The following is a 21,050-nucleotide window of genomic DNA, read 5'->3' on the forward strand; positions in this document are numbered from 1 at the left end:
ACGGTTCACTTATTGCCTTGATAAGGCACCAGACCAGGGATATTTTTAAATGCATTTTTTAATGTCAGAGATTTTTCTTTTTTTTTTTTTAAAGGGCTTCAAATGCTTGACTTTTTATTTATTTATTTATTATTATTATTTTTTTTGGCTGTGTTGGGTCTTCATTTCTGTGCGAGGGCTTTCTCTAGTTGTGGCAAGCGGGGGCCACTCTTCATCGAGGTGCGCGGGCCTCTCACTATCGCGGCCTCTCTCGTTGCGGAGCACGGCCTCCAGACGCGCAGGCTCAGTAGTTGTGGCTCAACGGGCCTAGTGGCTCCGCGGCATGTGGGACCTTCCCAGACCAGGGCTCGAACCCGTGTCCCCTGCATTAGCAGGCAGATTCTCAACCACTGCGCCACCAGGGAAGCCCAATGTCAGAGATTTTTTTCAATGAAAGGAAGTTCAGTTTGCAGAGACCGCCACATTCAAGGGGATAATTTCCCCACATGTGCACTCAGCTGCGTGTTTGAACCACAGTGGGGTCTGCCCGACCTTCCTGCTCTAGAAGCCTGACCTCTTCCATATCAGTCACCAGCACCCCTTCCTCAGGGGTCTGCAGGACACGCTGGTGGAAACTGCAAACACTTGGCTGGCACAGACAGTGTGCCAGGCTCCCCTTGAAGATGTTGCCTTTATGAACTCATTTAATCCCCATCATCGATGGGGATAACGGGAGCTAAGTCCCGTTATTATCCCCACTTTTCAGATAATGACTCTGAGACACAAAGAGGGTTAAGTACGTGGCACAGCCAGGGTCAGGCAGAGTGAGGACGAGCCTGGCAGCAGCTCCAGGCTCCCACACCGTTTCCTGGCGTCTCCCGGGTGGAAGCCAGCACACCTTCCCCTGAATGCCCGAGCACCTTCTGCTTGGCAGGGTGGTAATGGGCATGCACATCTTGTCTCCACCCAGCCGGAACTCCTTGGGCAGCAGTCATTGTCCTTTCCAGACCCCCAAAGCCCCTCAAAAATGGGTCGAATGAATGATCCCAACTCAAGTCTACGAGCCACGAGAACTTGTCCCACCCATCTTGCATTGCTTTGCTGCGTCTCCTCCATCCCATTCCTAGAACATCTAAGCTGCCAACCGCCTGTATCCTGGTGCCCCCTCCTGGGCCCTGGCCCACAGCAGACTTCAGTGTGTGCTTGTTGAATTGAGTCTTGGCGCACATTCCATTCAGGGGATTTCAAAGGCCTGCTAACGAGCTGACACCAGAGTTAACAAAGAGGAGGGCTCTGCAAAAGAGGAGCACGGGTGCTCAGAGACGGTACTGATGTAAACCGATGCTTTGAAAATGCAGGTTTGGCTTCTCATGTCTGACTCTGTTTCCAACCCAGCCAGGCCAGCGATGGGCAAAGACCTGGTCCCCATTTTCGTCTGCCCAGGTGGCCAGTGTCCCTGGGCTTCCCCCCCCACCTGCTCTTCACCTGGGCCACTAAGAAACAATCTCCTCAAGAGAACTCATCCTGGGGCTTCCCTGGTGGCGCAGTGGTTGAGAGTCCGCCTACTGATGTGGGGGACGCCGGTTCGTGCCCCGGTTTGGGAGGATCCCACACGCTGCAGAGCGGCTGGGCCCGTGGCCCATGGCCGCTGAGCCTGCGCGTCCGGAGCCTGTGCTCCGCAACGGGAGAGGCCACAACAGTGAGAGGCCCGGGTACCGCAAAAAAAAAAAAAAAAAAAAAAAAAGAGAGAACTCATCCCACTTTTCCTGGTTGCTCCCTGAGGGCGCCCAGGGATCTTTCATTTCTGAGATCCCCATTCTGAACAAAAAGGTGTCATTTTCTTGCTTGAAGTATGCTCCCTGCCTCTCCCTTCTCCTCTGCTATCAGAGGCATGGAAACTTTGATGCCAGACATTAGTGTATGGAGTTGGGGCGGGGAGAGGGGAGAAAGCAGAAAGGAGGAAGGGCGTCTTACAAGGGGCACTTCTCAGGGTTGTAGACAGTTTGAACCAGAAGGGCTTCAGTGACCCCGAAATCCCTGGGCTCAGCAGAGAGGCCCCATCTGTGACGGCATCCCATGCTGAGGCCCGTCGGTGGAGCGGGTAAAGGGGACTTGCTGCTCGAAGCCACTGCCAATCGGGCCCCCTTTCCCTGAGTTCCTCATGGAGGCCCGGAGTGGGGTTGAAAACTATAGACCTCCACACCCGCACTTGCCTCTTTGCGGGTTCACAGATGAGGGGGCTGAGGCCCAGTGAGGGGACGTGCCCTGGGGGCAGACACTGGCTCTCCTGTCTTCTGGCCCATGCTATCACCACTTTGGCTACATCAGCCTGAGAAAAGGGTGGATGGATGCATTGTCCTGAGACCCTAAGACCAGAGGCATTTGTAAAAGGAAGTTGTTCCCGCAGGAACCTCAAATTCCTGGGCACTTTTGCCAGTGGGTTAACCACAGGACAGGGCTCTGTTTCCACCTCAGGCGTGTCTTCCTCCTGTTATATACCGCTAGCCCTTCCGCAGACTCTTAGTTTTCTTTTTTTTTCTTTTTTTTTTTTTTTTTGCTGTACGCGGGCCTCTCACTGCTGTGGCCTCTCCCGTTGCGGAGCACAGGCTCCGGACACACAGGCTCCGCGGCCATGGCTCGCGGGCCCAGCCGCTGCGCGGCATGTGGGATCTTCCGGGATAGGGGCACGAACCCGTGTCCCCTGCATCGGCAGGCGGACTCTCAACCACTGCGCCACCAGGGAAGCCCAGACTCTTAGTTTTCATTCATCTTGTGCACTCCTGAGAACCCCAGCTGGCCACCCCCAAAATAGACCAAAGCAGGGCGGAATATCCCTGAAGGGTCAAAAGGCAGCTCTAGTGTTGTGGGCTTTGGCCAATGATCCAGCAGAGAGCGCATTTTCCAACCAGGAAATGGGTTGACAAACCTGAAAGTCTTAATTGGACAGAATCTATGAAATTGGGACGAGAAAATCCAGGCTGTGTGCAGATGTGACTGGGTCCAGGTTGTGGACATTAGGCCCTCCCATACCCTAAGGAGCTGCCTGGGGTGAGGGGGTAAATGCCCTGCTCCCTCTCTTCCCCTCCTCCTCATGACCTCTCTAAACCTATCCCAAGGTCAAGTGAATGTCAATCTGTGTCCCGCCCTTTGCACGTGCTGCCCATTTGGGACTTTAATCCTTCAAAAGAGCTCTCAAAGTGCATTTCCACCAAATGTTGCCCAGCAACATCAGCCAATCGTCTCTTGCTCCATCCCGCTCTGAGGGCCTTTAACCACCGCTGAGGGAAAGTCCTGGCTCCCTTGAGGCTGTTGTGGCAACTTGAGGACTGGTAATGATGAGGCCGGTGGGATGTGCATTGACTCATTCAGTCTTCACGTGCACAGGGGACAACGGGTGTAGCCCTGGCGCAGAGCTCCCCGTGGAACGCACAACAGGCAGTCAGCAGAGCTCAAATGAGTAGTGCTCCTGGTCTTCCCTGGTGGCACAGTGGTTGAGAGTCCGCCTGCCGATGCAGGGGACGCGGGTTCGTGCCCCGGTCCGGGAAGATCCCACATGCCGCGGAGAGGCTGGGCCCGTGAGCCATGGCCGCTGAGCCTGCGCGTCTGGAGCCTGTGCTCCGCAACGGGAGAGGCCACAACAGTGAGAGGCCCGCGTACCGCAAAAAAAAATAATAATAATAAATAGTGCTCTTCCCTTCTCCCTCCCCACACCCATTTTATTTGGTTGGTTTATTTGGTTTTTGCCTTCTGGGTGGTCTTGGCCAAGAAGCCAAGGGCTGGCTGAGTTCACACCAGTTTCGACTTGGATTCTCACTCTCTGGGAGATGCTGAGAGGCCAGAACTCATCAACCTCATGTAACATTAGTCACATGAGCTGTTATCCCAGAGGCCAAAGGTTGGGCTTTTATTGCCCTCCCAGGGAGCCATCCACCACCTCTAGCTTTTGCAGGAGAAAGCTTGAACTCCCTACAGCTGGACCTTTCCCTCCAGGCAGCTTTGAAACTTAACTTGGTATGGAGTGCAGGTGGTGGTGTGCTGGTAAACCAGCTCTCTCCTCCACAAAGAAAGTTCTGATTTAGAGCATTGGCCAATCTCTGTGGTGTAAATACCGCCCCCCACTCTGGTCAATTTCAAGCTACCACGGAGCAACATTTCTGAATATTTAACAGTCGCCCTCCTGAGCCACCACTGGCAAGCCCCAGCATCCTGCTGCCTGGAGGACCCTTCTTGGATATTCACTAACAGCAAATAGGCAGCACCCTCTCCCTCCAGGCTAAGAGGTGACTCAAGCCAGTTTGCAATGTGGCAGAATTAAAATGTGATTAAGGTCCAGTAGGGTTGCCAGATTTAGCAGATAAAAATGCAGGATTCTTAATTTAGAGTTTCAGATAAATAACAAACTACTTTAGTATAAGTATATCCCAAGTATTGATTGGGACCTACTTATACTAAAATAGCTTTTTGTTGTTTATCTGAAATTCACATTTAACTGGGCAGGGTGGGATGGGGCAGCCTTGCAGGCCTGTGTTTTATCTGGCAACCCGAGATCCTCAGACACATATAGGTGCCCAGAAGATTCCTGTGGGCTGATGCTGGTGTTGGGGGTGTGGCAGCAGACAGGGGGCTGGAGATGTCCAAGACTGTTTATTCTTTAAACCTAGAAGAGTTGCAGTTACATTTCCTGCTTCAGCTTTCCCTCACTGTAGGGACTCTGGAAGCTAAAAGGTGCCCGAAGTCATTTAGTGCAACATCTCTGATTTACACATGAGGAAACTGAGGTCTAGAGAGGTGACTAGATCAAGGTTACTTAGCTAGTAGCAGCACTGATGCTAGAATCCTAATTCAAAACTCAGCGGGATTGTTTTTCCTTTTATCCTGCACATTTTATCCTGCACTCGTCTGAGAGTTAGTTTGGCTTAGTGGTCAAGAGTAGATTGTCCTCACACTGCCTGGGTTCAAATTCTGGCTCTGTTACTTGCTGCGTGACCTTGGTCCTTATCCCTTTGGGCCCTGTCTTCTCATCTTTAAAATGAGGATTAAATGAGCTAGCGTGTATAAAGTACTCAGAACGGTGCCCGGCATGCAGTGACCATCAATAAACATATGCCGTGGGTTTCCCTGCTTTTGAAATCAGAACAACAGTACTTTTAGGGCCCTCCTGGTGGCGCAGTGGTTAAGAATCCGCCTGCCAATGCAGGGGACACGGGTTTGAGCCCTGGTCCGGGAAGATCCCACATGCCGTGGAGCAACTAAGCCTGTGTGCCACAACTACTGAGCCTGCGCTCTAGAGCCCGCGAGCCACAGCTACTGAGCCCACGTGCCACAACTACTGAAGCCTGCGTGCCTAGAGCCCGTGCTCCACAACAAGAGAAGCCACCAACACTCAGAAGCCTGTGCACCGCAACGAAGAGTAGCCCCTGCTCGCCACAACTAGAGAAAGCCCGCGTGCAGCAACGAAGACCCAACACAGCCAAAAATAAATAAATAAAATTTTAAAAACCCCAAAAAACCCCCCAAACCCCCCAAAAAACCCATACGCCAGTCCTGCAAACAGCCCCTTAGAAAAACCTCTTTCTGTTCCTTCCTGTAGCACCTCAAATCGCACCCACATGCCAGGGCTCTTCTGGTCGGGCTGCATCTCCTGCATCTCCTGCCTCACTCTCCTGGTAGTCAGCTCCCCCTCTGTCCACCAGGGACCATAATCACCTACAAGGTAGGAATCAGCTCCCCTGCCCCCACCTGCAAGGCTCAAAGGTTCACTGCATTTAAAATTCAGCACAGAAGAACCTGTTAATAGCCCTTATATTAAACCATAATCACACACTGCTTGGGCCACACTGGAGAGTCCTTGAAGGCCCTGATGGTGCCTTGAGCTCTCTCTCTGCTCTGAGGAAGGCAGTAGGGATGGTGGGGACAGGAGGAGCCTGGGTGGCAGGTCTTGGAGGTAGCAAGCTCTGGAGTCAGGCTGCCTGGGTTTAAATCTGCGCTTCACCATTTACTAGCTGCGGCCCCAAAGTCTCCAGGCTTCACTTTCCTTAAAATGGACCTGATAATAGCCCCACTGCAAAAGGCTTGTGTACACCATCATGTAGCACTGAATTCAGGTGCTGCCACTGACAGCAGTGGGACCTTGGGCAAGTTCATCTCTACGTGCCTCAGTGTCTCCATCTATAAAATGGGGGCATCCCTTTCTCACCAGGGGATTAAACGAGACAAACTTTGAAAAGTTCTTGGCACCAAGGAGGCACCCAGTAAACTCTTGAGACGGTGGGGCATCCTTATCATTTCATGTCACTTGCCTGGCCAACTTCTGTCAACATTTACTTCCCCCTGGTAACTAGCATGGGAAATGAGACGCAAGCCCAACTAACTGCCACAGCAGCAATGAGCTTAGAAATCAAGCTTTTGTTTGTTCCTCTCTAACGTACCCACATCACTTAGGACTTGAGCCCCATGAACCTGCCTCTTTTTGTCTGAGAGTTAGAAATGGTCTTGTTTGGGATGAAGGTTGTTTTTGTTTCATTTTGCTTTATAAACAGAAACACTCCCTGGTTTCTCTTCTGAAAGGCTGGGGAGGAAGCTGAGTCAGGTGGGGTGTGGTGAACATGAAATCGGTCACCCTTCCCTCGCCGTGGGTTTGGTGAACCCAGTCAACACACACTGACACACACACTGCACACACACACTGCACAGCCACTGCCGCACTCAGGATTGCATTTTCTGCTCATATCTCTAATGGCACAAAGAAACAACAGCATTCTCCTGGAAGGCAGTATAGCACAGTGGAAAGAGCAAGGGCCCTGGGGGGTCCCAGACCCGAGGTGGAATTCCAGTCCCAGTGCTTGCTAACTGAGACGGTGACTGGGCAGGTCAGGAATTGGTGGAGCCCGGCTGTCATCCACGAGGTGGCATCCCTGCCTGTCCCAGAGGATTACAGGAAGGCTTAGTGTTAATGGATGTAAAGCTTGCAGAAAAGCACCATGGAATTGAAAGTATCCCAATGACACTACGTTCTCTTCCCTTTCAGGATGATATCCCAGGTCCTGGGTTCTACAACGTCATTCACCAGTCACCTATGTTTGACAGTGTGTCATTGTCCAAGAAAGGGACATGTACTTTTCCCTCTATGGTGAGAACTCCTTCTCTGAACGTTAACTGCTCGGTACTTTCCTTCATTCATTGCATAATCATACATTGGACAACTGGTCCCTTCTCTCCAAAGGCCCGTAGTTCTAATTAGAGAGTTTAACAGCCTCCTCAAATTTCCTGCAGGTAAACTGGAGCCTATGTCTTTAAGGAATTTTTTTCCCCACTGCTATGCATTGCCAGAGTGGGAAGAGAAGCTAGAAGAATATTCAGGACCTGCTCATCCAAAATCAATTTTGTCAGCGTGGAATGGGCTTACAAATGTTTTCTTGAGATTTTTAGGCAAACCAGGAAAAAAGTTATGATTATACATCTTGCCCTAATAGGACTTTTTACACTGCTTAATCTAATTTGGTTATTCGAGTTACTGAGATATCTGATGGGACCAAAAAGAAAACAGGCAGCAGGCAGGTAATTTAGGGATATTCCTCTCCTCCCCATTTCTCTCCTTTGTAAGATGTGGGTCTTTATCTTTGTGGAAGGCTACAACCGTCAAGTAGCTAAATGAAGTTCCAATGTCTCTGACCAGACCTGGGCAAGGATAGTCTTTATTTGAACACCTATCAGTTGGCAAGAAAAATAGATATAACAAGGGGAAAGGGTCAAAGTAGGGTAAGACTAGCTGAGGGAGGAAAGTGAAAAAGAAAGCAAACCCAAACTCCAGCATTAACAAAACACATATGCCGTCTGTCCCTTTAAAAGTTATAATAATCTCTTGCAAAAATGTATTACGATACCTGACACTGGAATTGATTTTTTTTTTTTTAAAACCACACACAAAGAGACCATTTAAGACACACTGAATGCAGCCACTTATTGGAATTCAAGCTTGGCAGGGTTGAATACTCAAGGAGAAAACCGACTTTGGAGTTAACTCCTTATTAACAAAGACGTTGAGGCTGCACATGCCCCCAGTGAGTTCCCAGAACAACCACGCCTCTACTTCTCCTGTCCCAAGCCCTGAGAGTAAAGAGACTCCAAAGCGATCTGCAAAAGAAGTGCCATCTCACAATGGCCTGGCCCAGGAGACAGGACTTAAGACCCAATCTTGACTCAGCTGTGGGTTCTTGATGTGACCTCAAGCACGTCACCCTCTGTGTCCCAGTTGCCTCATCGAGTGGAGACTCCCTGGAGGCGATGGGCAAATTGACGCTGCAATGAGTAAAATAGTCTTTGAAATTGCAGAGCATTATAATCATGTTGAATGTTATGATTGTCACCACCTGAGTCACAAACAAGACTTCCTGCAGCACCTAGGTTTTCTCTCTGAGACGTTGCCAAATAATGGCACTGCCCATTCCTGCCTGGTGCCAGAGAAGGCACTGAATCAGAGCACACCATCGATTCCCTGCTAGGCTTTCCATGTAGTAACTTTCCAAATGATGCGGCTGGGCCGCCTGGAGAAGAAGGGGTCCAAGGGAAGCTCTGTGCATGACAGGATATAATCAGGTCTTTAAAAAATTCAGACCAAACCCAAAAGAAGGCAGAAGGTGAGTTGTTCAGGCTTCCTCTCCCCGCTGTGATGGATATGGGGGTTTCTATTTCTGTTTGTAAACACGTAAGTTCCTATATCCTTGGGAAGGGACCTTAAGTGGTTGGTGGAAGTCTGTCAGGAGATCCCCACATCTCGCCTAGTTCCTCCCCAAATTGGACGAGACTTTCATTCTTCCGCCCCTTTTTTTGCTGCCTTTCACATTCAGTGCCTCTTGTTTCCAGATCCCAATTCCCTGAGGGAATTAAAAGTAGTTCCCGTCAGAGAAAGGTCTGCCTTACTGGAGCTAGTATGGCCAGCAGGAGCGTGCCTCTCTGGGTGAGGCTGACCAAAAGACTCTGTGGGTCAACATGTTTTAAAAACTTCCTGATGACTATTGGAGCAACAGCACCCAGCCTTTTGAGAGGACCTGTCATCCGCCTACATTCAAATCATCTGAAGAGCTTCACGACTGTATTCCAAAGCTTTGCTCCAGAAGTATTCACGGGACAGACTAGGAAGTTAAATGGGGCAGGTGGGAGGAGGTGTCCATGGCCTTTCTGTATTGGTGTGGTGGCAGCAGTGGCTCTGGAAGAGCTGGAGAAAGGTTCACAAATGCCAGAATGTGGCCAAATTGGAGACCAGAGGCCTGGCAATGAAAAGAAAGCCAAGGGGTGGAGAGGGTTGGTGAGTGACTGTCAACTTCAGTTAAACTCAGACTAATTCTACTGCAATGCTTTATGAAACTTTGCCTCGAATAGGAATTTTTTTAGTACAGTTTTTCCCAAAGAGTATGTTAGTAGGTATCTTAGGCCAAAAGGTTCTATGATGCAGGAAGGTTGGGAAAGGCTGTTTAAACAAAGCTAGACATGGGACTTCCCTGGTGGTCCAGTGGGTAAGACTCTGCACTCCCAATGCAGGGGGCCTGGGTTCAATCCCTGGTCCGGGAACTGGATCCCACATGCATGCTGCAACTAAGGAGTCCACGTGCTGCAGCTAAGAGCTTACACACTGCAACTAAACATGTCACAACAAAGACCCTGCATGCTGCAACTAAGTCCCAGAGCAACTAAAATAAATAAATAAATAAATAAATATTAAAAGAAAAAAAAAAAAACAAAAACCAAAGCTAGAGAGGTTTCTTTATTGCAGACCTTCCCAGAGCATTTACTACACCAACGTGTGTTATGAATCTTCAAAATGGGAACATGGTGTGAAACTTCTTAAATGTATTGGACCCTGGAACTCTCTCCCTGATGCCGCTACCACCAACACAAGCTTATCTCACAGACCTGGAAGGCCGAGGAACACACTTTGGGAGCGAGCGCTTTAGAGGAACACGCTTTGCCCACTCTGTTGGGTGACTCAGGATAGACACGCTGCAAATGGCAGCAGCAAGGAAGGTCTGACCTTGCCACCGTTCTTCTGTGGAAGTCAGAAAGAAAGAGCAGAGGTGTGTCTGCCCCGTTGGAAACAGCAGATTTCGGGTAGATTCTTCCAGAACTAAAACCTCCCACAGGCATTTATCAGCTGTTCATCCTGTCGATGCAAACACATTGCTGTGACTCCTCTTGGCTTCCTCAGAATGGAAATCTGATCCATATCCTCTCATGGAGGCGAGAATGTTGGTTCCAACACTTTGCTAGCTGAGGAAGTTCAGTGTCCTCCTCTGTAAAGTGGGGATATTCATAATATCCTCGACCCAGGGTTGTCATGAGGATCCAATGCAACACCCCTGCAAAGTACTGGGTTAACTATTGCCCCAAATGCAAAGGTAAAGTGAATCCAAGGCTGGGGTGACCTTACTTCTGGGAACATCAATGAATCCTTACAGTTAGGGGGAGGTGGAGCTGGGACTCGAACCCAGGTTAGACTCAGGACAGCTAAGACTCTGGAAAGAACACTCCTGATTCTGGTGGCACATCCACCCACATTACTGGTGGCCCATGAACCAGGTGGTGAGGACCATTGCCGCCACGTACAGAGTGAAGTCGGGCGAGGGGCTAATGCCTTCCCACACCTCCCCCACTTTCTGTGCTTGTTTATTGACCCCTGTCAAGTGGAGGAAACTCAGGGCAATGTTCTCAAGCTTTTAACCATAAAATAATGAAATTTTGTTGTTGTTGTCTTATCAGACTTCAATACTTGCCATACTATCCCAGGGTAAGGTGATGTTATCGCCTAGTTTTTATGGCTTTTGTCCCTGTTCATTTGGCAAACATTGATTCTGTTTGTTTTTTTAACTGAAAATCATGGCTTCCTGGAAGGAGTAGGATTGGTTTCTGTTGAAACAGCAAAAATATCGTGGAGTTTTATGAAATCAGTGATTAAGTGGTGGATAGGAGGTATGGGTGGGATGCAAGCCCTATGGAGCCTTGTACTTTTAAGGTGTTAGAAGCAAACTTGTTATTTAGGAAATTTGGATTATTTAAACTTAGAAACAAAGAGTGAGGGTTTTACTCAAAAGAAAACCAAGGTTGGAAGAAGCAAGTCTAAAGCGTCCCATCATATAAATCACGCACCAGCTGATGAGTCAAGTATAAGTGTCCTGAAATGAGATTGTGTGGAAATGCTTTTATGGAAGAATTATCTTTGCCAAGTCCCAAACATAAGATGAATAATTAGAGTTAGTTTACAGAAGTTAACACAGGTCTGAACTTGCATTTTCCAAGAGCAAATTCTCAAAGCCCAAGGTCATTTTATCATTGTTACCTGCCAGGGTTTCACCTTTTATAAAATGTTTTTAGACCTGGTGCCGGGCACCATCTTTTTGACGTCAGCCCTTCGGAGCCATAAGATACGTGATGATGTGGATTCCTTTGACTTTCTCCTCACAGTGTGCCCGATTGGACACCATCGTCTCTAAATACCCTGCAGCTAACGCGTACACTATACCATCACGTTTTGTTTCGAAGAAAGACTTCAGTAATTCCTGTTCCAGCATGTTCCAGTTGCCAAGCTTCGTGAAAGTTCTCAAATCTGAAACTCCCGCACCAAACCATTACAATGTAAGAACACTGCCTATGCTTCTTAAATATATATTGAATTAATGGTTTGCTAAAATAAAAGAAAGGAAGGGGGGAGCTTTGGGGAATAACATTTACTGCAATTGGTAAGCCAGTTAGCATTTGCTGACTACCCAATGGCTACATGAGGCTGGGCAAAACTCTCATAGGGAATTTGCAGAACCCAGAGAAACATGTGGGCAACACGGAGGTCAGTATGGAGCAGTGGGAAGACCACTGCCCTGGAAAATACTTATTGCAATTACTCTTATCACATAAGCTTTCTGGGACGGTTTTCTCATCTGTAGCAATGATTATATTACGTACCACTTTATCTGCAGACACTATTATATTCTTACAGGGAAAATAAACTTCTGTCTCTCCATATCAGAAAATTGGGTTTTTTAACAGCAGTGGTTCACCATTTCCCATCACTTTGTAGTCACTGAGGCAGAATGGTGTGATTAACAGGTAAGAGACAGACTCAGGTCCAAATCTCGACTCTGCCATTTTCTAACCGTGTATGGCTTTGGGCAAGTTTCTCAACCTTTCAGGACTCAGTTTATTGATCTGTAAAGTGGGGTTATATGTCTACTCCATGGTGTTAATGCAAACATTAAATGAGATAGTCTAGGCTGAGTGCTTACCTAGCACAGTATCTGGTGCACAAGGACTCTACAATATATGAAAACTGGTAGAACTGTCTTTAGGGAAGCCCCGTTACCTCTTGAGTTTCAATTGTAAAAGGGAATTAATTATACTTGCCCTACAGGGTTATTATAAGAAGCATATGAGACTACAAATGTGAAAGCACTCTGAAATACCGAAGACATGAATTGTACATAAGGTAGTAATATTATTACGCTATATTTAAGAATATTTTGGCCTTAGAATACTTCATTTTAAATTTCCTTTTTCTTTTATAATATTTATAAATAATATTTATTTTTCTGACTACAAAGATCCTGCCTACCTTCTATGATGAATCCAATCAATTATAACATGTTCAAAGCAATATAAGTGCCTGCTAGGCCAGCACGGTCCAAAAGGAATATCAGTATAACAGGAGCCACATACGTCATTTAAGTTTTCCTAGTAGCTACATTTAAAAGTAAAAAGAAACAGATGAAATTATTTTTAATTATATATTCTATTTAACCCAATATATTCAAAAGATTGCAATATCTAATCAATATAAAAATTAATTAGATGTTTTACATTCTTTCCCTCATATTAAGTCCTTAAAATTCAGTGTATATTTTATACTTGCAGCACATCTGAATGTGGACCAGCCATGTTTGCAGAGCTCAATAGCTACATGTGGCCAGTGGCTGCTGTTTGGGGTAGTATAGCTCTAGATACTCTTCTCCTAGGGTAATCAGAGCCTGAAAATAAGAATGATGATGATATGATGAAGCACTTTTCATGGCCTGTGTGCTGTTCTAAGAGTTGTGTATTCACTTATTTCATACTCACAAGAACCCAGGAAGTGGATTCTCTTATTCTCAATTTACAGAAGAGGAAGCTGAGGCTCAGAGAGGGGAAGGGACTTGCCCAAAGTTACCCAGCTTGAAGGGACTATTCCCACATCAGTGAGCACGGGTATAAAGCTGGGGAGTGATCAGAGTCCCCATGTTCCAGCCCTGCTGGGCTTCCCTTCTTAAATCCTGTGGCTGCTCTGTGCCAGACCACTGATACAGCTTATATTCCAGTGGGGAACTCAAGATGAGAACTAGGAGACAGACAAACAAAATAGTTACTGTGGCCAGCTCTGAGGGAGACGAACAGTCGGAGCCTGAGAAAGAGAGTATGTGTGGGGTGTGGAGGTTGGCAATACCATGTACTTTAGACTGGGTGGTCAGAGAAGGTCCTGAGACTGAGATTCAAGGATTGAGGGAAGAGCCAGAATTGGGGGAACAGCATGTGCAAAGGTCCTGGGACAACAAACACCTTAGCCCATGGGGAACTGTAAGAAGGTAGCTAGAGGGAGTTCCCTGGTGATCCAGTGGTTAGGACTCGGCGCTTTCACTGCCATGGGCCCCTGTTCAATCCCTGGTCAGGGAACTAAGATCTTGTAAGACGCATGGCGCAGCCAGAAATAAACCAAAGTATCTAAAGTAGAATGAACTAGGGGGGCTCGGGGGAGAGGGGACGAGGAGAGCCCAGACAGATAGGCAGGGACCAGTTCACGCAAGGCCCTGAAGACCACAGGAGGGAGTTCGAATTTTGATCTCTGTGTGCTGGGAAGCCCTCCTTGAGGAGGATGGGAGGTGTGGAGTGACGTCTTCTGATGTACCTTTTTTTTTTTTTTTTTTTTTTTTTTTTTTTTGCGGTACGCGGGCCTCTCACTGTTGTGGCCTCTCCCGTTGCGGAGCACAGGCTCCGGACGCGCAGGCTCAGCGGCCATGGCTCACGGGCCCAGCCGCTCCGCGGCATGTGGGATCCTCCCAGACCGGGACACGAACCCGCGTCCCCTGCATCGGCAGGTGGACTCTCAACCACTGCGCCACCAAGGAAGCCCCTGATGTACCTTTTAAAAAAGATCCCTCCAGTGGCTGTGTGGGTTAAGGGTGGATTTTGAAAAACCAGTTAGGAAGCTGTCATGATAACAAAAGAGAGGTCGAGGTCTGGTCCAGGCGAGTGATAATGAAGGTGCTTGGCCATTGCGCCGTTGCCATTCCTGAGAGAGGGCTGGGTTCCTTGGCAGACAGACACAAGTGCAGGCTGCCTCCGTGTGAGTGCCCCCTCTGCGTCCTCCTGGGGGCTGCTGAAGGGCACTGTAGTGTTAGTGCTTCGTGCCTTCACCTCCCCAGCCCACTGCTCCTTCACCCTGGCTTCCTGTCTCCGAGGCCCAGCTCAGGTCCTGGCATGCAGTGATCATGCAATAAATGTTTATGACTCCAAAGGAATAACTTCCTTTGTTAATCAAGAAATGACCATCCCCCACATCAGGACTCTGCCGCCAGATCAATTTTAGTTTGCAGGTTTTTTGTTCATTATTTTTTAATGTGGCTCTGAAAATAATACATGCTCATCATAAAATATCTTCGAACATCACAGAAACCCATGAGCCAGAAAGTGGAAGTCCCTCATCATTCTGCTCTGTAAACAAACATCAAAAACCAGGGGCAATATTGTTCATATTCTCTTCCTCCCTTGGTCCTTCCCTTGATTTTGGGATTATGCTGTCCACGGCACGTGTGCGTTTTCTACTTAATTATATCTGGGATTTGTTTTTTCCCATGGCAATACAATGAATCTGCTTCATTCTTTTTTAACCTGCCAGTGGAGCTGACTCTTCCTAGTCTCATGGTGAAAACCTTCCAGTGACACACACACTCAGTGTATACAAAAATGCCCCCTTTTTCTGTTGCTTTTCTGTCTGGGCGAGGAATAAAGCTGAAGTAGTGTTTTGTCTACAGGAGGCTTTTTTCAGACCTGGAGAACAATGGTTGAGTCAACTGGCGAGGAACAGAAATGCGGTAATCCTGTTAGCCACACTGTGCTTTGAGGCTGTCAAGACCTCTCTACCTTTGCTTACTGCGATCCCCCGCTTCTCTATTGGAAGCCTTTCCCTTGGTACCTGTTATTACTTCCTCTCTGGCATCCTGGCTCTTCTCCCGGTGTCCAGTAATTAGCCTGGTCCATCTGATCTTTTTGTTTGCCCTCTCTGCAGGCAGTCTGGCCGTTAGGACCCTGGGAAAAGCTAAATTCCTCTGCCTTTGTCAACACTAAATCAAAATGCCATCTGCATTTCTCAAGAAACATTTTTTTTGACAAAGGAGTAGCACAGAAAATCAAGCCATCCTGGCCTCAGCAAATAGTTTCACTCATTCAGTAAATATTCCAGCCATTGCAGGCACAATTTTTATTGCATCTTTTATCTAATGAATACAGGAGACTGACTGCAAATTAGCATTTAAAATATTTATGATTCATCATAAGAATGATCTCAGGGTTCTTTTTTTTTTTTTTTTCCAAAATTATTTTTAGCTTTCTGAACTCACTGGACACTCTCTAATGTATATTGCCTGGGTCAACCAAAATTCTAAATTTCTAGTCAGCCCAGAAAAGTCAAGACAGTGCTTACAAATCTGATCATAATCTTAAGTTACACAATTTCTTTGTATGTCCTAAATCCCACACGTATTGAAGGATTATTTGAGCAGTGAGGAATCAGGGTGGGGATATGTAGGACTAAGTGTTCCGAAAATAATGAAAATCGTAGAAAAAATGATGAAAATAATTTGCCTATGTAACGTTACACACTTTTTAAAAAAACAGATGATTTGTGTTGACCGGCTGTCCCCTACCCCCAACCCAACAGCACTCTGCCTCAAGTCGAGCAGGGATTATCTGATCCATTTTACAGGTGAGAAAACTCAAATTCAGAGAAATTAATCCGTTTGAGCAGGATGCCCTGCCCTGTGTGCGGGGAGCGAGCCCGGAAGCCAGGTCCACCGGCTGGTTCAGGGCACCGTCCTCCGTGTTGTGTTGGGTCGCCAGACACTGGCTAGCGATGACAAGCTCTTCCTCCACTCCAGCTGGGGTGAAGGTGAGGGCACAGCCAGTGTGACATTTTCCACTCACGTCCGCTCATTTTCTGAAGACAGGTTTAAATTTGTTTTTTTTTTTTACCCCAAAGTGCCCCTCATCCAGACACAACAAGGACAAAGAAAGGCAAGACACTGAGCACACCGTGCTTATTTTCTCCCCCAGACCTCTGTCTCTTGCTGCAAACAGACAAACAACGTTTGTGCCCGAGCCGGGTTCACATCCAAAACCCAGAGAGGACTTTTCACTATTACTAAAACAGGACCTGCCCCAGGTAAGCAGCTGCCTCGCACTGGCCTTGACCTAAGGTTTCCTGTTCCAGATCTGATCGGCAGGGCACCCATTCCTTCACAGGGAGTCTCTTTGGAAGGAGGTAGGCATTGGGGGAAGAGGGGGTGAGGGCAGGTATCGTACAAAGAGGAGAAGACTGGCTCCCCATTCAGGGGAAGAACAGCCGGCTCTGGAAATGGACCCCGGGGCGGCCTATCACGTTGGCCTGCCTTCCAGACCCAGCGCACCTGCTTTGGGCGGCCAGCTGGGGGGAGACTTCTCATGCCAGAAGTGTGCCCATGCGCATACCCCAGGTGCCATCCCAGGCGCTGGGGGGAGGCGGGGCACACAATACGTTCTGATCCTTGGACACTCGGCTGCAATATTCCTTTCCTCCCATGCCTACACAGCGGCTTCATCATCTATCATCAAATGATGGGAAATAGCTCTGTTCACTGAGCGCCTGCTCAAGTGCTAAGTTTTTCCACGCGGTCCTCACACATCTGTCCTCATAGGGCCACACTCTTAGTCCTGTGTTTCAGGTGAGGAAATGGAGGTCCAGAGAGTTGAAGCAACTTACTCAGCATCACACAGCTAATAAATGGCAGGCCTAAGCCCAGAAGTGTCTGACAGAGGAACCTCTTAACCCCGTCATCCCAGTGTGACTTCTGAAGCCTCCAGGATTCAGGAACACACAAGGGCTCACCTGCAGATGTTTTCCCTGCTGGGCTGGGGAAAGGCATTGCACCTGTTCTGTGCCCTCAGACCTCCTCCCCACACCAGCCTTAGTGAAAAATTTCCAGAAGGGTCTGGTGACATAGCAGTCCATACTCCAGGAGCACTGGTTAGACTAGACCTTCCCAAACAGGTCCAGAAGACCCCCGAGGGAGCTCTGGGTCCCAGAGCCCAGAGGAGGAGCTGGGAGGGTTTACCTCTGCAATCATGCTTCTTGGATGGGGGTGTGGACAAAATCTCAGCGCATGTCAGATTTCAGCAAATCCAGATTAACGTTGAGAAGATCAGTCCGAGGCTGAATAACAAAACCAGCCCTAATTAGGAGGCTAAGCCTGGCTAAAGCTCCCTGCCTTGCATCACCACGGGCAAAACCCCACCTTGTTTGTTTATACAGGAGAACAAAGCCAGCATCCCTGGGGTTTGGCCAGAGGTTCCACCAGAGAGCCCTGGGAAGTGGGCAGCTCCTCCCTCTGGGAGGGTCCCGAGGGGCCCCTTGTAACACAGCAGGAAGGGGAGAGGTGGGCACCAGCATCTTTTAAGCTCCTACTGTGTGCCAGGAGCTTCCAAAACCCAATGGAGGGTTGCCTGGCACATACGTGCTCAGAGAGTGTGGGTTATTATTAATATTATTATATCCCCACTTTACAAGCAAAAATGATATATAGAAAACAGGTGACCAGTCCAGGGTCCCACTGCTGGATTTGAATCCAGGCCCCCCCTACATCCAGCTCGATGCCTGGTGCCTTCAGGACTCTCCCCACATCCCCCAAATTTGCCAGGGGCCACAGCCTGGGGAATCTGCTTCTCTGAGAGAAACAATCTGCTTTGACCTCTCAGAAAAATGCCGTGGTTTCTGCTTCTCCCCCTTGTGGGAAGAAACCAGGTGTGGAGCCATGATTGGCATCCTTGCTGGGTTCCGCCCACTCAGAGTGCCCAGGCTCAGGGGCTGAGGGCCGGGTCTGATCTGCCTTCAGTTCTGAGCAAAATGCTCACCTTTACACATTGGCTGGCTGGATTTTCTAAAGTCTGGCTGCATCAAACACAAGGCCAAGCACTTCCCCAACATCCTCCTCTCTATTTCTCCTTAAAAACAAAAAGTTATTAGGTCCTGGGGAAACAACTATGGTAAAGTGTCACTTGAAAAACGTGGGTGACACAATTGAATCCGCGCTGTGGGCCCAACACCATGAGACAGTGTCCAGTGCATGATGGAAAGACCAGGGTAAATACAGCAGAGAGTTCAACCCTGGTTTATTCTGGGCCGTGAGAGCATGAATGCCTTTCCCCCTTGCTTCTGCTTTTTAACATTTTATAATCAAGCGTTGCTTTAAACTATTTTTTTTGGTAGGGGGAATAAAAATAAAAAATAAATATATGCAAAAAACCCAGAAAGATAATTTGAGAGATAGATACCAGTATTAAAAATGCTGCTAACTGGACATCTGTTTTTTTTTTTTAACTTAAGCATATATTGGGACCATCTTTTCATGTTATTAAAAATCCTCCTAGAACATCTTTTGTTAATGGATGCATAGTATTCCATTATCTGGTGGTACCATCAGGTAAGGAACAAATGCCCTCTTGCTGGCATTTAGGTTGTTTTAAATGGATCACCCATATAAATAGAGTGGGAGCAAACATCCTTATAGCTCACAACTTGTGTACAATCAAGATTATTTCCTTACATAAATTGCCTAACGTGAAATTGCTAAGTCGAAAGGTATGTAAAATATTTAAGGTTTTTGATATTTGTGACCAAATTGCCCTTCAGCACAGAGATAATTTATCCTCCTGCTTCTATGAGAAATATGCTTTCCCTCACCTTTGCCATCAATGAGTATTACCATTTAAATAAAATCTTGCTAATATGTCCCGTATTGTTGTTTTCAGTGCTTTTGCAATGAAAAAGTCGATTTTATTTTTTTTTAATTAACTTTACAGTGGTTAGAAAATTTGAAATATTTTTCCCACCCACAATGCCACCATTAATATAGTTTTTCCCACTTTTTTGGGTTCCCACCTATTTTTATTCACATGTATCCATTTGCACATTGATGTCATAGTATATACAGTATAGACTGTTAGGCTTTATTTTACTTTTCTCGCTCACCTTTATTTTTGAGAATATTGCCATAGGCTTCATGGCCTTTGCATTTACCACCCTCAGGGCTGATATTCCACCAGATTAGGCTGTTTTCCCATAACTGTGCCCTTGTACTTGGACCTTTGGGCTATTCATTGTTTCTCACACTGTAGCTACTGCTGTTGTGTACATCTTTAGGCTTAGAGCTTTTTCATTATGTTGAATAATTTCCTTAATTTCCAAGTAATAGGAAGCCAGGGCCAAAGTGTGCAGCATCTTGAAGGCCTTTGCCTAGCACTGCTGCTTTGCACCCCAAAATGCCTGCCCCCATTTACAGGGTTACTTGCTATTTAGGGTGAGACTGCTCCCTCTTTACCCCAGCTCAGATCATTCTCTTCTTCCTTAAAGCTTTGTGCACAGCCAAATTACTTTTATTCTGACAGTTTCTTGAGACAAGGCATGGTGGGAAAGCATGGACCTTGGAGAAAGGTGGGTCTGGGTCCACATAGTAGGTGCTCAGTAAATATTTGTTGCTTGCATAATAGTTACTGGCCAGCTACCGTGTGCCAGGAACCTAAAATGTTCTTTTTCTACCATAGCCTCCCAGTTGTTGGAAGAATTATTATCCTTAGTTTATGGAGGAGGAAGCTGGGCTTAGGCCCTGGTTAGATGAATGTCCTTTGGCAAATTACTGAATATCTCTGAGTCTATTTCCTCATGTTTAGAATGGAGGTGCTAATACCCACCTTGCAGGGCTGCCATGAGGATTAAATGAGCCACATATGTGATGCACGGACACATGTTCTCTAAATGGTGAGCGTTATTTTCAATTATTCCAGGCCCCTTCTACTTGACCATCCTGGAGTGATACTGCCTTATAGTCATTAAATGTATTCTTATTGCTTTTTATTTATTTGAGAGGAGTTCTTTATTCTGTTTTAAAATTTATTTCTGCTCAGGGCATTATAATGTCAACGAATCCCTTGTGAAGCAGTCACCAAAGATATTAATGTCTTGTTTTAAATCAAAAACTGGCCGTGGATTAAAACTGACGTCGACAGGCCCAGGACCCGGTTATTACAACCCAAAAGGTCACACTGAAGTTCAAAAAAAGTGAGTACTGATCATCCTGATCTTTCTTCTGAAAGGTATTCTGAGGAAGGACCCGAACCTGGGGAGAAAAAGAAGGGGTGTCACAGCTTGGCAGACACAGGCCGAGTTGCTCTCCTGGGGCCCTTGTTGACACATAGCAGGTGCTCAAGAAATACTTGCTGAATACGTAGTATTTACTGAGTAACTACTGTATGCCAGGAACTTAACATCTTCTTCAATGATCATTCATAACAACTCTGTTGTAGGAATGATTATTCTTACTTCATAGAGAAGGAAGCCAGGCCTCCACGAGGCTGAAAGACTTGCGTAAGTCCACACGGCTCACTTGAGATGCACCTGGGACTCAGGCTCAGGACTGTTTGGATCTTCCAACATTCCCCATGATGCTGCACTCTCCTGGTGCTGATATTATTCTATTTTTATAATATAAACTCTCCACTGGGGTGGCAGGATATACGAAAGTGGTGAAACTCTCATAGCTTTGTACTGATAGGTTAAAAGCCTAGACTTTGGAGTTGGTCAGACCTGCTAGATTTGAACGTCAGCTCTGCTATCTTCATGCTGTGTGACCATCAGCACAGTGCTAACCCCTCTGAGCCTGCATGCCCTCAATTGTAAAGTGGGGATAATTTATCCGAAAGTTGCTTTCTGATTTAAAAAATACATTTGATATAGGAGGTACAGAGAGTGAGTC

At 47.2% G+C, this 21,050-nt stretch overlaps 1 protein-coding gene across 1 annotated transcript in view; it reads left to right on the plus strand.

The window, feature by feature from the left end:
* The window catches only part of STPG1 (sperm tail PG-rich repeat containing 1), a 52,370-nt gene that overhangs the window by 21,874 nt on the left and 9,446 nt on the right, over positions 1–21,050 (plus strand). The window contains exons 5-8 of the mRNA XM_081225636.1: positions 7,007–7,108; positions 11,434–11,604; positions 16,321–16,429; positions 20,203–20,356. Of these exons, the coding sequence (XP_081081762.1) occupies positions 7,007–7,108; positions 11,434–11,604; positions 16,321–16,429; positions 20,203–20,356 (536 nt within the window). The remainder of the gene's footprint in view (positions 1–7,006; positions 7,109–11,433; positions 11,605–16,320; positions 16,430–20,202; positions 20,357–21,050) is intronic.

The sequence above is a fragment of the Mesoplodon bidens genome (assembly GCF_964165515.1).
Source record: "Mesoplodon bidens genome assembly, chromosome: 2".
NCBI lineage: Eukaryota > Metazoa > Chordata > Mammalia > Artiodactyla > Ziphiidae > Mesoplodon > Mesoplodon bidens.